The sequence below is a fragment of the Chaetodon trifascialis genome, chromosome 6, assembly GCF_039877785.1.
Source record: "Chaetodon trifascialis isolate fChaTrf1 chromosome 6, fChaTrf1.hap1, whole genome shotgun sequence".
Taxonomy (NCBI): domain Eukaryota; kingdom Metazoa; phylum Chordata; class Actinopteri; order Chaetodontiformes; family Chaetodontidae; genus Chaetodon; species Chaetodon trifascialis.
In genome coordinates, this window is record NC_092061.1 from 17,609,437 (window position 1) to 17,624,365 (window position 14,929).

At 41.1% G+C, this 14,929-nt stretch overlaps 1 protein-coding gene across 1 annotated transcript in view; it reads left to right on the plus strand.

Moving 5' to 3' along the window:
- The window catches only part of hscb (HscB mitochondrial iron-sulfur cluster cochaperone), a 22,874-nt gene extending 11,655 nt beyond the window's left edge, over nucleotides 1-11,219 (plus strand). Inside the window, exons 5-6 of the mRNA XM_070964331.1 lie at nucleotides 10,835-10,972; nucleotides 11,114-11,219. Of these exons, the coding sequence (XP_070820432.1) occupies nucleotides 10,835-10,972; nucleotides 11,114-11,121 (146 nt within the window). The 3' untranslated portion in view covers nucleotides 11,122-11,219. The remainder of the gene's footprint in view (nucleotides 1-10,834; nucleotides 10,973-11,113) is intronic.
- The last annotated feature ends 3,710 nt before the right edge of the window (nucleotides 11,220-14,929 follow it).

The window sequence follows — 14,929 nt, forward strand, 5'->3', positions numbered from 1 at the left end:
TAGTGCATCTTCTTGTCTGTGTGAGTATAGCCATCAACAACCAGTTGAAGAAACATAGTACTTACTGTATAGCCATGCTGCGCCTCTTTTTCTTAGATTTGGGTGCTACATTGGTTGTAATTGATCAGTTGACTTGAGAAATGGTGGTACTCTCTGGCACATTGCCTGGCACATTTGTGTCTCAGACATTTATGACTGAATATGGTACTCCTCAAGGAAACATTCTAGGTCCTCTTCTTTTTTCCTTATACATGCTCCCTCTGGGAAACATAATTAAGTATTTTCGTTTTTATATTTTATCCTATAAAATATCACTATTACACTGATGTTACACAACTATATACCTGTATCGCTGGACAAGCCCACTTCTTTAAAAGTTTAATGTGCAGAAAACAGTCGTAGGTTCAAAACCAGAAAGGACAGAGTCTGCATTGCCTGTCCAAACAAATTAAAATGTTGCAAATCTGGGAGTGATTTTAGATTCTGATCTGCTTTTATTTCAAGATACTTAGAATATTGCAACTCTCTTTACTGGTCTCCCTGAAAAGTCTTTAAGAAAATGACATAATTAAAAAAAAAGAGATCAAATTATCCCTCTGCTCGCATCACTGCACTGGCTAGTTGTATATTTTAGAATTGATTAGAAAGTCCTTTTACTTATCTACAAAGCCTCACATAATCTAGCACCCTCATATATCTCATTTTATGTTCCAAGATGAATGCTCAGAACTTCCACTGCCTTTCTTTGAGAAGTTCTTTAAGTGTCCCACAAGAAATCTGGTGAGGCTGCTTTCTGTTTTTACCCCTGAACACCCTTTAATTTTTACAAAGAAATGAAAGTTCTGTCTTTTTCATTTGGCTTTTAATTTGGGTTACTTTTGCTGGCATCACTGTTTTTATTTGTTTGTTTGTTTGTTAGCTTGTTTGCTTTTCTCTCACGTACTGCCATTGCTATTTTGACTTGCTATTATTGTGTATTTTCACTCTGATCTTTATTAGTTTTCCGATCACCAAATTGATTGAAATGGATTACCATACTGGCTTAACTGAACTGCTTTGCTACATGAAACCAGCATTTATTGATTTTTATGGCCAGTAATTACACCACTGACATATCATCACCTCATAAATCCCATATGGCGAGAATGTGGTTTCCATGTTTTAAAATGGCTCTTCGCATTGCAGCTCTCTCACTCTTATGTCTTTGTAAAATTTAAATAAAATGCAAACACATGTTCCAAACAGCCTCATGTCTTAGAGATTGCGAGCAGTATTGGGAAAGCTCGGTAAGTGGAATCCTCACGTAAAGAGACATCACGCCGTGCCTCAGCTTTACTGCAGGTGGGCCAGACAGGATTCATTTCTGAGGGAAGGCAGGACAAGGTGATTGCATTGTGGTGCCGGCACAAACCAATTGTGAGCTCTGAAAACAAAATTCTATCATTGAATTTTATTACTATGCAGGAATTCAGCCAAATCCCTGCACCTGTGGCAGTATATTGCCTTGACTCAATATTGTCCATGAGCCCCACCATATTCTCCTGCATTTTCATGCAGAGAATTTGCAGTCACCGGCGCACATTAATTCATAAGGCCTTGCTTTTCAAGCAAAACAAAAGAAGCAACAGTCCCCCCTCTGCCTGTGCTGTTGATATCTCATATAATGATGACTCTCATTACTCCATGCATCCTACCAAGTTCAACAACAATCTAACCTTTTTCCACTGCAGCTGTTTCTATGACAACGTGAGCCCCTGCTGCAACTTTAAAGCGTGATAAACACAAAAGCCAGAAAATGGATTTGATTGATCTTGCTTCTCTCTACGGGACTGATATCAAGACTGATAGTGGTGTTTAGGCTAACAGGCAAAGATCAAAAAGTGATAATGTTTTTGCTCCACTTACAAAATTTGCCACAGTTGAATATTTCTCAGCAGTGCATCAGAATTATGACTGGATTTCTTAAGCTATGGTAGTGAATGTGCATTACAACTCAGATTTTTTTTTTTGCAGGGAGGTCACATACCTATTCAACCACTTAATATCCAGATGAATCCAGGAATCTGTTTCTGAGGAAAAGATGTCAGCCCATCCTTCCATGATATGAAAACAGCTTCATTATTGCCTGCAGCAGGTATTGGATGTCTGTGTTATATGAGGCTGCAGTCGCAAACAAGAAAACACTGGGCTTTTCTCTGCCTTGCTTTCCTTATTGCATCTGACAGGACAGTGCCACATGACTCAATCCTGTCACCAGCTCAAATTGAGGCCTTTGAGAAAGTGCAGTGCCGTTGACCCTTGGGTTTCACTCAGTGCCTCTTCAGCTAAAAAACACCCAAGAATATGTGGCCCACCTCACCGCTGCACCGGCTCACAAAGTAATAGGATTGGTGCTGTAATCCAGATTCAGAAAAAAAAGCAACATGTGATGATGCGTGACATGATGATGATGCACCAGCCTCAGTTGGAGTCTCTTGCCAATCACCAAGTGAAGTGAAATTAATCACTCTCAGGGCTGTCAGTTGGCGTCAGCCAGGAGACATTTATCTTTGAACCCATGTCAGTAATTTGGCAATAACGGTTCCTTTGATTAATTCACTGCCTGAATCTGTGCCAGGAGAGCAGGAGTTCAGAGACAGTGACAGATTGATGATGCTTGTATGCTGTAATTCTGTGGCCGTCACTCTTTACAGTGATTAGGCTTGTGTAAAAAAAAAAAAAAAAGACAATACAGATTATGGCAAACTGCTAAATGTGATAATATGAACCAATGTTTGAGTGCAAGCCCTTCTAAGGTGCGTTGTCAGCATCAGCACGGTTGTTTGCTGTCTCCACTGTGTTGTCAGGAAGTTACAGCTGATTTCAGGCTAGTTATGGAGCAGCACTGAGGATTGTTTGCCCGCGCTAGCTCACTGCGTCGTCAGATTAGCTACAGTCATGCTGCTTAAGCAAAACTGTTGACACATCTCAAGCTAACAAAGTTCATGCATCCAAAAAATTTCAGCCAGGAAGAGAAGACAACATAATATTTTGTCAAACCCGCAGCAGAAAAAGCTCATTCAGCAGCTGTCGACCCACATATTGCCACCTCTGGTTGATTTGTTTTTTGGACAAACTTGATGTTTACTTCAAGGCCTCTCGAGGGGTTTGCCTGTGAGGTAAACAACACGCTTAGGATATCTTATTCTTTTTCATTTGACAGCCCAGAATGCAGTCTTGCTTTCCTGGGTACTGTCTTTTGCACAAAGCACCTTTTTACCAAGCTAAATGGAAATTAATGACTGTTATCTTCCACACAATTGAATCTATTAGTGGGAAACATTGGAATCTTAATTTGAGAATCACTGGTGTTATTATTTTAATTCAACCATATGTCAGGATGACAAATTGCCATCATTACTACATTTAATTGTTGTTGTGAATTTAAAAATGTGTTTTTGGCCACAAGTCTACCTGATTCATAATTCCCTTCCAAAATAAATAGAAAAAAAATGTATAAATAATAAAAAACCCTCTTTAGGCCACTTGTCAAAATTAGTAATGTAATAACCTCAAACTGTCTTATATAATTGGTCTCAGAGCAATGTGGTGGGGTTGTTTCAAAACCAGACACCCACATGCTTTTGAGTGGAAGTCATGTTGCAAAAATGAAGGAAAATACAGCTGATCGTTAACAAATACTGTAGCTCTTTCTGACTTGTTTGTCAGTGTGTTTCCACTGGGTCCTATGTGAAATCTTAGCAGCATTTCTGACAGTGCAGGTCATGGGAAATATATATTTCTTCCCCAGCAGATGGTCTCATCTGGCTAATCAGAGTTTCCCACCTCAGTATAGATCTTTCCCCATCACTCTTCCTCTTCCTGCAGTCCTGCCTCCACCAGAGCATCACAGTAAAATGTGCTCTTTTTTTTTTTTTTTGATCTTACCTGCTTATTTACTGCCTTTTTAGATAAATCATCGTCTGCCTATTCATCGATTACATGAACTCATACTGTGGATTTGACTAACGTGGCTCTGTCTGTTTTCTCTGCCTGACATACTTAATACTTGCCAGTTGATAAGGGAAATATTTTGATGTCTTGAAGCTCTGTAGTGTGTGTGGGTGTTATATTCCACTCTATATTTCATTTAACTGTGGGTTTCTGACTGTAGCCATGGAAACCTAGCCGCACTGTGACCCCTCCCATGGTAATACCTTATTAAAGCGAAATTTTGTAATTTAATGTAATGGGATCGCTGTAATTGGATTAGTGTACTATTACAGCCATTGCACTTATCTTCACAGCCCTCCCTAAAATCTCATAAATGTTCCACTCACTGATGTACTTTCTAACACTGGTTAGTCCCCTGGCAGAGCCAATGCAAGTGCTCTAGCAAGCATATCATTCGCACATTCTTGAAGAGATATGCAATAGCCATTAAAATCACTGATATCGACCTGTTACATTATTGCTCTGAACAGAGAACACTTCATGAAAAAGGAATTAACCAAAAGAAAAAGAAGAAAAAAGGTATTATCTTCAGAAATATATAAAGAGCTCTGAATGGCTGCCACCTGCTTCTCCATCCCTGGAATGTCCTCTACTCCGATTCCAGCTGCCTGCTGGAGGAATTAAGGAGGAGATTTGGAGAGCCTGGGCAGATGTAACAGCTGAGTTGACATTAGCCTGTGTGGGACAACATGCTGTTCAGATAGAGAGAAATGCTCTGCACTGGTAACAGGGAGGCTTAAGGATGTTGCCTGCTTCATTATGTCCCAGACAAGCTTTCCGACTTGCTAGCCAAAGTATATTTTCTACCCACTGGCCACGCTTATTCTAAGGGACGGAGATTGAGGGTTGGTTTGTCCAGGTGTGAAAAGTTGCTAGACCTGCAGAATTTGTCTACCTGGGCTGACCTTAAGAAGATCAGCTGTCAACTTAGTGGCACCTAACTGTAATTCCAATAAATTTAAGCTTTGGTAACTTGGAATGTGGAGAAAACTTTTCGTCCAATGTGAAATGAGGGACACTGGGATGCCTCGTCGGTCTGAAAATTAATAATACATACGATATGTTACCCAAGTGAGAAATAAGTACAAAGTCAACATGGTGGCGTTTAATCAACTATTTAATACTTGTTGGCAGAGCTCAGGGCTATGCTTTGTGTTAAGGGTATGACTGACATATACTGTCTATCAGGATGAGGAGTTACTGTCCAATAGGCCGGTCTGTCTTTATTCACTTCAGCAGCAAGAAACCCTGCTCTGTGAAATACACTGAGCAGGTCTTATGATGAGGAATAAAATCACCTGAAACTCCATGTACTGCAAGATTTATTTCCCTGTATGCATGAAATTACCAGAAATGAGTAAGTTATTCATTCCACCTGAAGGTTGTCCAGGTGGAAGCACACATATGAAGACAATGATCATCCTCATTCTCTCTTAATCGTTCACGTCTCCTTTTCCAGAGCGACTATATTTTTTAGATTTTGTGACCATGCAAGGGCAAGATGTAGCGCACCAAGTTTGCCAATATATCTGAATAGAAAAATTAAATATTCATCAAGGTTAAGGGGCCCTATGTATAAATGTGAGAATGCAAGAGAATTAAATTTGTTCCAGTTTATGGACTCAAAATGTTTGCTCTCTGCTCTCTCATATCTTCTGTGAATAAAATGACGCAAGCTCCCTTCCTACGCTGTATTGAAATTTAAAGGATCAAACATATCTTTATTAATGTCATCCCAATGGACTTTCACTTGTATGGAAATCACATAAATTAGCATTTTCTCACTACAAATAGGACAGAGACCCATTACACACATTCACTTAAACTACATAGTTGCTTTTATATTTAGGTTTTACATTCTGTAACGGTCAACATAATAGAGTGCAGTAGATGCACAGGGACCCAAACATTTCTAATGGCCTTTCTAACGGCTGGCCAGAAGATTTACAAGACTCCTGTTCATGTGGTTGCTGTTAAGAGCGGAGTCACAAGAGGTTTGATACACGATCCACTGGCACTATTAAATTTTAACACTTCCTCACACACAGATTGATGAGATCTGAGGTACAGGGCCGCATCTGTAACAAACCATTTCCATCTGTGCATGCACGTGCAAAACTAGTGTTACTGACACAGTTGCAGGTTGATCAGGCTTTGATTGGCTTCCCTCTGTGTCTCAAATATGAATTTCATCAGACCTCAAAAGCTGTTTAAGAGCTTAAAGGTGCATCTCCGTAGCTCTTGATGACTTACGGAAATCCACCTTTGGAGATGAGCATTAACAATAACAGCATCACTGATAAATCTCTACATCCTCAACCCATCTCAGACTCTGTAGGGACCATCTGGTGGAATAGACAAACAATTAAAACTCATTTCCCCATGGGAGATTTGTAAGCCAGGTAATTAAAGCAGAGATCCCACAGAAACATCACATGAAGATGGAATAATTATCCCACTGACAATTGCATTAATAACTAATATAAATAGTGTTTTGCCCTTGACAGTTTTGCCTTGAGAAGAATAAACCTCAGGACACCACTGTCTTGAGGTGCCATTGGACTTTTGGGAATTTAAAGTTTTTGCTCTAAAACAGAGTATGAGGCAGAAAATGAGTTTTTAAAGCATAACCCTATCAACACTCTGCAGATATATTATGGTCGTTTTGTGCTATGGGGCAGTAAAAACTATACTTATTGCCCCCTTAAAGGGATAGTTGGGGTCTCTAATGAGTCAGTTGGTTTTATTGTGAGCTGCGAGTCATTTCTGTCCATCCAAAAACCTCAATGTCACTGGCTGAGATGAGACTGCTTTTCAGTTGAGCTGTTCTAACACTGCTAATAAATGCTGCTACTTCCAGCGTGAACTGATAAAAGTGTTTTTTAATTGAACTGCAAGGACTTTTGTGATAGATCAGATTGGCCCTCTAAAATTCCGATCTCTCCCGAAATGATCCTTGCATTCCTTTTGTGCATAAATTACACAAGCAAATCTGCAAAAGCTAATTGAAAGATCAAACACAACATTTCAACATGAGAGCCTGTAAGCTGACATAAAAACAAAAAAGCAGAGACTGCAGTTGACGCATAATCAGTGCTGGTGAGATCCCTGCAGACTGAGATGTTAAATCACAAGCACAAAACATCTGCTTTCCCTCCACATGCTTCTCTTTGTTTTCTCACCTCTTAAATTTCTGTTTTATTTCATATCACTAAAAAGTTTGGTCACATTTATTTTGCCTGCCTGTCAGCATTGGTGATTATGCTCGTACTACGCTGGTGTCCATGGCTGTGGCCACTGACATTAACTTCATTGTTTGGTGGATTAATCTGCCGGCAGGTCATGTCTCTGCCTTCCTTTCTGCTCCGGCTACACTGCGTCAGCTCGGGCAGCAATGTCACTGTTTCTTTAGGCTATATTGTGATGATTCACACGAGTGAGCCATTAGGAAATGGATGTTTTCATGACCCTGTGAGGAGTAGAGTGAGTGGGTTGAAAGTGCAGGCTTTCTGCAAGACAGGCGCCCTAACAGCCCATATACCCTTTCCGTGTGTGATGCAGATATTGTGCACGGACAGAAACACAAATCCATCTTCTTAATTGGCTTTAGGCTTCATTAAAACCCATTATAAAGTTCATGTCTTTGGTGTGACTTGCAAAAATGTAATCCATGTAATATAAATAAGACAACAAGAGCTGTTAGGAGCATGCTTACGGTTCACTTTTCATGGATAAACCCTCTGACAAGGATTCAATTCTCCATCTCTTGTTTGGAGACCCCTGTTAGGCATTCAGCCTGTTAAGAGCTCTGTGAAAACATGAGGAACACTTAGTCCTTGAGAGGAAGGATCTGTTGTTTACAAAATGCCTTGGCTTTTATGGATGCTGCGTGTTTTTCTTCCCTTTGACTCTGAAAAGCTGTGGGGAGAAAAGGTCTAAGGAGCTAAGAGCACAGCTCTCTGATCTGCTCCATTTAAATGCTTAAAAGGGCATCTTTAGCTCAATGTGTTTAATTCATTACAGCCTCCCTTTATATTTGACTTAACCAGCATCTTCTCCCTCTTTTTCCTGCTGCCCCATGGCAGTAGCTGGCTGGGCACAGCCACAACACAACCGAGGACTTCACAGTCAGGGCCACCTCTCCGGGCTGGTATCCCTCCCACTAACAGCCAAGGTCTGCCATGACGCTGACCCATCACACACTCGAGGAGAGGTGGTGGGGCAAAGAGCTTATAGAAGTCTACACCGGAGATACCTAGGGGGGATATTACCCCTCCTTCTCCTCCTCTGTGCTTTTGTACATGCTTCCTATCTTCTTTTTCCCTGCTCTGTCCTGCACTGTAAAGGTGTGGCTGGGGCCCCCTCAGGGACCCATTTGCCTTCTATAAAGCCTATTGCTATGGAAATTGTGTGTAATTTCAGGGCCCGTTAACGGTGAGAGTGCAGGCATGCATATAGAGCGCGACTATCATCACACAGGAGCAGAAGAGCACCCAGGGCAGAATCTCATATTCGTCGCTCCTTTGCCAGTCTTTGCCCCTACAACATGACATGCATCACCTGATGCTAGCTGAATAAGGAATGGACAGACAGCGGAGCGGACAGCTGGGGAAGGGAGATGAGGGATGGATGGACTGAGAGGGAAAATTAGTGTGTGTCACAGGGCAAGAGAGAGAATGAGAGAGAGGGAGTGTTTTAGAAGGAGAAAAGATTGGAATTCTACACGAGGAAGGTCGAGACATCAGAAGAAGAAGCGAAAGGGTTCGAGGAAGGGAATCTGAGGAGAGAAAAGCCTGAATCAATATTTAGACTGTGAGGCGAGACAATTCTGAAGCAGTAATTAAATTGGTGTGTCATATTTCATTCCATTACCAGGCTGAGCTTGAATGCAAATGATCCAAAAGGCCTCCTTTTCAAATAGATTTCATTTCTCTTATGACAGTGAATAGAATGGAGGCAGGCAGAGAAAAATAAAATACCACTTCAGTATTCATGAGCTTATTGTTAGGAAGTTGGGGACCATTCAATTGCAATTCAGCGGGTGGTTGGGTGAGGTGGGGTGGGGAGTCTGATACAAATCCCTCTTGGAGGCAGCCAGCTCCACTGCAAGCCGTTCTACACTCAAACTAGGTGCAGGGGTGGGGAAGCAAATCAATCTCATTTGAATAATGATTAGTGAAATGAGGCAATGCCGTCGTTGATTGGAAACACGGTCTGATTCCCAACATTGCCTCCCCTTGTCCCCTCCTCCCCTCCCTGGAGTTAAGGAGAATGAATAAAACATATCAAAGTAAATGTTACATTGGAACGCTGCATGTGCAGATATTTTGTGTCGGACGCATTCTTCAGACATTGGGTACACATCCCATGTCATTTTCACAAAAATGATTTCAATAACTGCTCTATCATTGTCTTGGTTAGTTAGCATACACAGGAAACTGGATGGATGATTCTGGAAGGTGACCGCCCCTCTGTAAATCCTGTCACCAGTGTTTACAGTAAGTATTAGTTTCAGGTGCTGCCTCCCTATTACAGTGCTCTGCACTTCTGACAAATGGAATTTGGGGGGGAACAACAAAACACAGCTGCGCTCTGTGTAGCCAATTAAAAGTTTCCCTTCCACCTCTTTGCCTCTCAGTATTGGCTGTTCTTTTTCAGTTTCAACTCTACTGTGCAAGAAAAAGGATCAAAAGATAGAGGAGGGCGTCCAAAGCACAGCATCAGTGATTTTTTTTTTTTTTTTTTTTACAAACTCAAATTGCTTTGTAGGACCTTTTTCTACTCTCACCCAGTGTAGTCGATCTCCTGTGAGGGAACAGTGACCCTGACCTGGGAGTGCAGGCAGAGACACTAAATGGCAAGGGATGGAAAGCCTCTGGAGTGGTGCCATGTTCAGAGCACAGGTTCTGCCAATGGCATCTGAAGTGCTGCCAATGGGAAACTCGTCATTAATGTTTATAGTGGTAGAAAGAACAACAGCTGCTTATGTTGTGTGTTTCTGTGCCAACGTCCATGGGGAAAAAGGTTGTCAGATATGATGTGTGTTTCTGAAAGCTACTGGAAATTCTGCATTTGTGTGTACTAGTGCACGCACATATTGACTGCTGATTGCAGTCCAAACAGCAGTGATAGATGGGTACCGCAATTTATTGTAAAGATACTCCACAAGTGAAAGCTCCGCATTGAAAATGTACTTGAATAAAATGCATAAATGTGCAAAATATAATCAAGTTTTGAGTGAAAGTGGTCATTATGCAGAATAGTCCCTTTAAAAGTTTAGCGTTGTTATATAATTGGATTGTTACAACAAAAGCATTGCACATGCAAGCAGCATTTCCATGTTATAATAGAAGAGCAGCTATTTATATAATTTATATATTTTTGGGTTCTTTAGTTTTCAATACATCATATTTCTAAACTGATTATATGTTTTGTATTTCAGCAATTACATCTTCACAAGCAAATGTAGCTGGTAAAGAAATGGATTAGAATATGTTTTCCTCAGAATTGTAGTGATTAAGTACAAGTGAGTCACATTTCTATTTAAGTACATTGCTTCGGTAAATATTCATAGACTCATTTTCACTTTTAACAGTAACAGGCAATTAAATAGTTCATAGACAATAAAAAGACTGGATCTGTAAACAGTTTGCACAAAGCAGTGAGAGAGAGACAATCAGGAAAACCCCAGGGGTCAGCATCAACTGATGGAGGCTGTTACCAACCTCAAAAAATAAAGAAAAAGTCGAGTCTTGTAACAACACCAATGTGCTGACGGATAATCATTCTGCTGGTGTTGACAAGCTGATAAAACTTCATGCATGGCTTCTCGCTTTGTCAGGAGCGGCCAGCCGGAAGAATGACATATCTACTCATTATTACGGAGAGCATATGGGAGACCACACAGCTGCCAGACAGGGGGACTGGTGCATGCTGGCCCTCGGCGTGCCCTCTGCTGTTTGCTGGGCTGCAGCTGAGGGTGGGCAAAAAGCTTGTGCAGTCACTTGGGCACTGGGTGCAACAAAGCAGCCTAAATTTCACAGTAACAACCTTTAATCACGTGCAACTCAAATCAGATATTCTGTCATTTTCTGTCCTGTGCCTGCTTTTGCCTTTTCAGGGTCATGATTGGCTGCAGCTGCACTGAGTGGAGGACACAGAAACAAGAGACAGTCGCTCATATCTATAATGTGAGTGATTGTCACATAACAGCAACTGGGTGAAAATATATAGGCTTGGTGAAAGCATGCAAACTCTTTAACTTCTTTCTTGCTTTGAGCTATCATGACTATAAAAACCTAATATTAGCATTTTTTATGCACATTTCTGCAAATAAACTCTAGATGGCACTGGAGACCCAGTGGACTATCCCCCCTGTGTGTGTGTGTGTGTGTGCATGTGTGTGTGTGCGCATATGTGTGGAGCATGTGTGCTTGTGAATGTGTGTGCATGCAAGCACGTCTGTGTCTGCATCTGTGTGTATGCCTCCCAGATTCAATTATTCATCATTTCCAGTGCAAATACGGTTTGGCTTTTCTATGTCTCTTCTTTTTCTCCCAGTTTTGTTTATTATTTATTATGCTGAGGCTCACCCTGTTTGGGTAGAATAGAGAGCCGGGTAGCAATAATGTCACTGCGTGGGTGTCATAATTATGATCTGCTACAAACACACGGGGAAAGGTATTGGCCGTGTGTTGCAGTACTCGGTGCTGCCGAGTCAGACACATTTGTTTGCCTTGTGTCTCAGCGCTGATAGCCAGCGTCTGCAGACTGCATTATTTCACCAATAACTGGCAGACATGATTTTCAAATACTGTATCTGTCTCTGGCCTGGAATGGATATCTGTCAATATATCATCCAATGTGTTCCCACAGTCCACTGTGGTAATGATTCATTTTGCTTTCTCATTCATGTTTTTTTTTATTTTTTATCTATGTTAAATTCATGAGTCGCTCAGCATCCAAGGTAAATATATTTATCGATCATCGCAGCCCACGGTGGATCTTAATGGCACACCCGGCGATTTATGGTGCTTTCCAGACACAAAGTGAAGAATGTTTCTCACCTCTTTGAATGTTATTTAGATTTTTTTTTTTTTTTTTTGGGGGGGGGTGTCAAATTTCCTAAACATTAGAGAAAAAATAACTTGCAAAGAGATCACAACATCGCCTAAAAAGGAATCATAGCAAGGCATGTCGGCATGGGTGGTGATAAAAACGTTCTCTCAGTGACTCTGAGCAAGTATTTCTATAAGTGAAGAGGTATTTTGTTCTTTTTCAGTCTCAGTCAGAAATCTGAGCACACCTCCTTCAGTCTTTCATGAACGCTCACACGAATCCATTATAACACAAGTTAGTCGACACTGAATTGTGGTGTTGTGAGTCCCTCACAAATGAAAGTCCTTCTTCATGAAATATTTACACTGATTAAATATTTGAAATGTAGTGAACATGCCTCTCAATAGTGAAAAGGCTACATAAACAGCGTTGCTAAATAAAAACAGGCTAGCAATGACACAAATGTGTTCCTTCAGTGACCCCCTTAGCACAACAGCAGGGCTGTTCCATGTATCCATTAATACTAACTCTGTTGCCTTGCACACATCAAGTGAAACTGGGGCTGAACGTTCATGACAAGACAGGATTCCTACAGTGACTAAAGAATCCAAATACATCTCTAATGACATCTCTAACTAGCAGTTGTTCAGAGTTTGAAGTACTTTCCTCCCGTTGCTGCTTTCTGTAGACGCTCGCTTGAAAAACTCTAAAGCTCCATAAGAAACCTCCTCCTACTCTTAACAAGTTTTCCACCTTAGGAGCCATAGTCAGAGCTAAGAGGCTTTGCGTTAGCTTTTAGTCTTGCTAGGATTTAATCTTATTTTTAAGGTGAAATTCTCAAAGGATTACTTTAGCTTCTAACTGGCCAATTTAGAAGAAACTCAGTCAGTTCTAATGTTGAGACTCTGTAGTTTGTGGTCTGAAAGTAATTCAAGTGCTCGTTTCTTAATCTGTGAAATGTGAGCGGCAATCTGAAAGACTTCTAAATAACGAACCTGTAACTGTCCAAAACGTGACCACTGCAGGCAAAGTGTTTAAAAACTAAAGGAATTTGTTACTATTTTATGTTATATTGTAATTTTAAAACACCAGGCAAAATAATATATGCAAGCTTTCAATTTTTCAGCTTATTTGGTTCTGTTGATTTGCTTTTTTCCTATGGGTCTACGTAGCAAATCTTAGCGTGCTAACACAGTGACATTAGCATTTAGCTCCAAATCATGCAGGACCCAGAGGCGTCAGTATGCCAAAGTCCTTGTTGGAGCCCCCTCTGCCAACAACAGAAGTGGGAACAGGGCTGCTTCTGACAGCTTCTCCCAAAACTGACCATCTGCCAATCGTGCCCACTGCACGCAGTGATGGCCAAGGAGTTTTGAGGTGAGAAAGCAGGCAGGATTTGATCTCTCTCAAGCTCTCCTTTATCATTCTTCACACAATTACTTCATTGAATGTGGCCCTTTGGAACAGCGATAAACACTTTGCCTTCAAATGTGGTCAAAAGACACTTTGCACCAACTTCCTTTTGAGCTTATCCCTGCCTTATGTACTGCATGAGAAAGTCATGTAGACTCTAATTTATATAGTAAAACTGAATTCATTGATCTAGACTGATGCCCCTATCAAACAGTTACTCTGGGCATATTTCGTTTAATCAGCACAATGTCATTCTTGCAACAAGGTCAACCCTGCCTATTCTCGTAGATTTAAAGTTTGACCTCTTCTGAGGTAAACATTGCTCTCAGCGGTGCTATAAATAAGACCATTCTCATTCTTAGAAAGTTGTAGTGTTATTTGAAGAACTCTTGAGAGTAACATGAAATACTTTTTCAGAGTCTGTCCTCAAGTCACTCAGACACTGAGTTGTCCCTGTCTATGCAAATCTTCACACACTGTATACGGACACAAGCGCGATAGCTGCTGCTTAGACTGCTTAAACTTCTGGAGAGATAAGGTGTTGAAGGTGCTAATCTGCCAACTCAAAGCAAGGTAAAGCAAACCCATCTCTTTGCTTGCTGGCAGGCAGATACATGACCCGGCTGAAGCCGTGGGGAAGGAGAGAGGCAGTGAGGATGGCAACCAGCCAAGGAAATGTAAGTCCTCACTGTGTTTTGGTCATGGTTGGCGTCACTACATGGAGGCTGGAGATAAGATGGGAGCCAGGATTTTTGCTTAAGACTAAAAGAGGGAGGGATCGAGGGAGAGATAGAATGGAGAGGCAGAAGTAAGGGAAAAGGGGAGGAGAACGAGGGAGATAAGGGAAGAAAGAGAGACAGATGGAAGGAAAGAGAGAGCGGGCTTGAGCAGGAGGAAACAGCAAAACATGCCGGGAGAAATAGATTTAGGGGAAAGAGGAGATAAAGCAGAGGGATGGGACTGCTGGGATGGAGAGAGAGGCTGAGTTAGAAAGGAAAAAGCCAGACACTTGTATGTGTAAGCTGGCTGCTTTGTGTGAACACACAGAGGATTTGTGAAAGACACGATGCTCATACATTCAAATCGACTGTTATTTCCACTTATGTCGACATTCACACATTGGTGCAGTGCTGCCATTTCATAACATGTGATTTACCACTCATAAATATAAGTCACATCCTTCTTTTTGTGGCACTTGAATAAAAAGAGTATGAGGTTTACATAAGAATGTATGCATAGACTGAATGATATGTAGTGTTTAAAATGGTACATATTATTATTTAAACTGAAAATTTGTAGTATTAGTCAGAGATTTTTGACTAGTGTGTCTTGTCTATGGAATAAGAGCAGACAGAAGAAATTAGGAGAGAGTTGAGGAAAAGGTTGCATTGCCGAGTCATTCTCTCAGTGGAGCCATTGGGACGGAGAATTTCAATGAAGATTTGATGCAAGATCTGACTGTGGA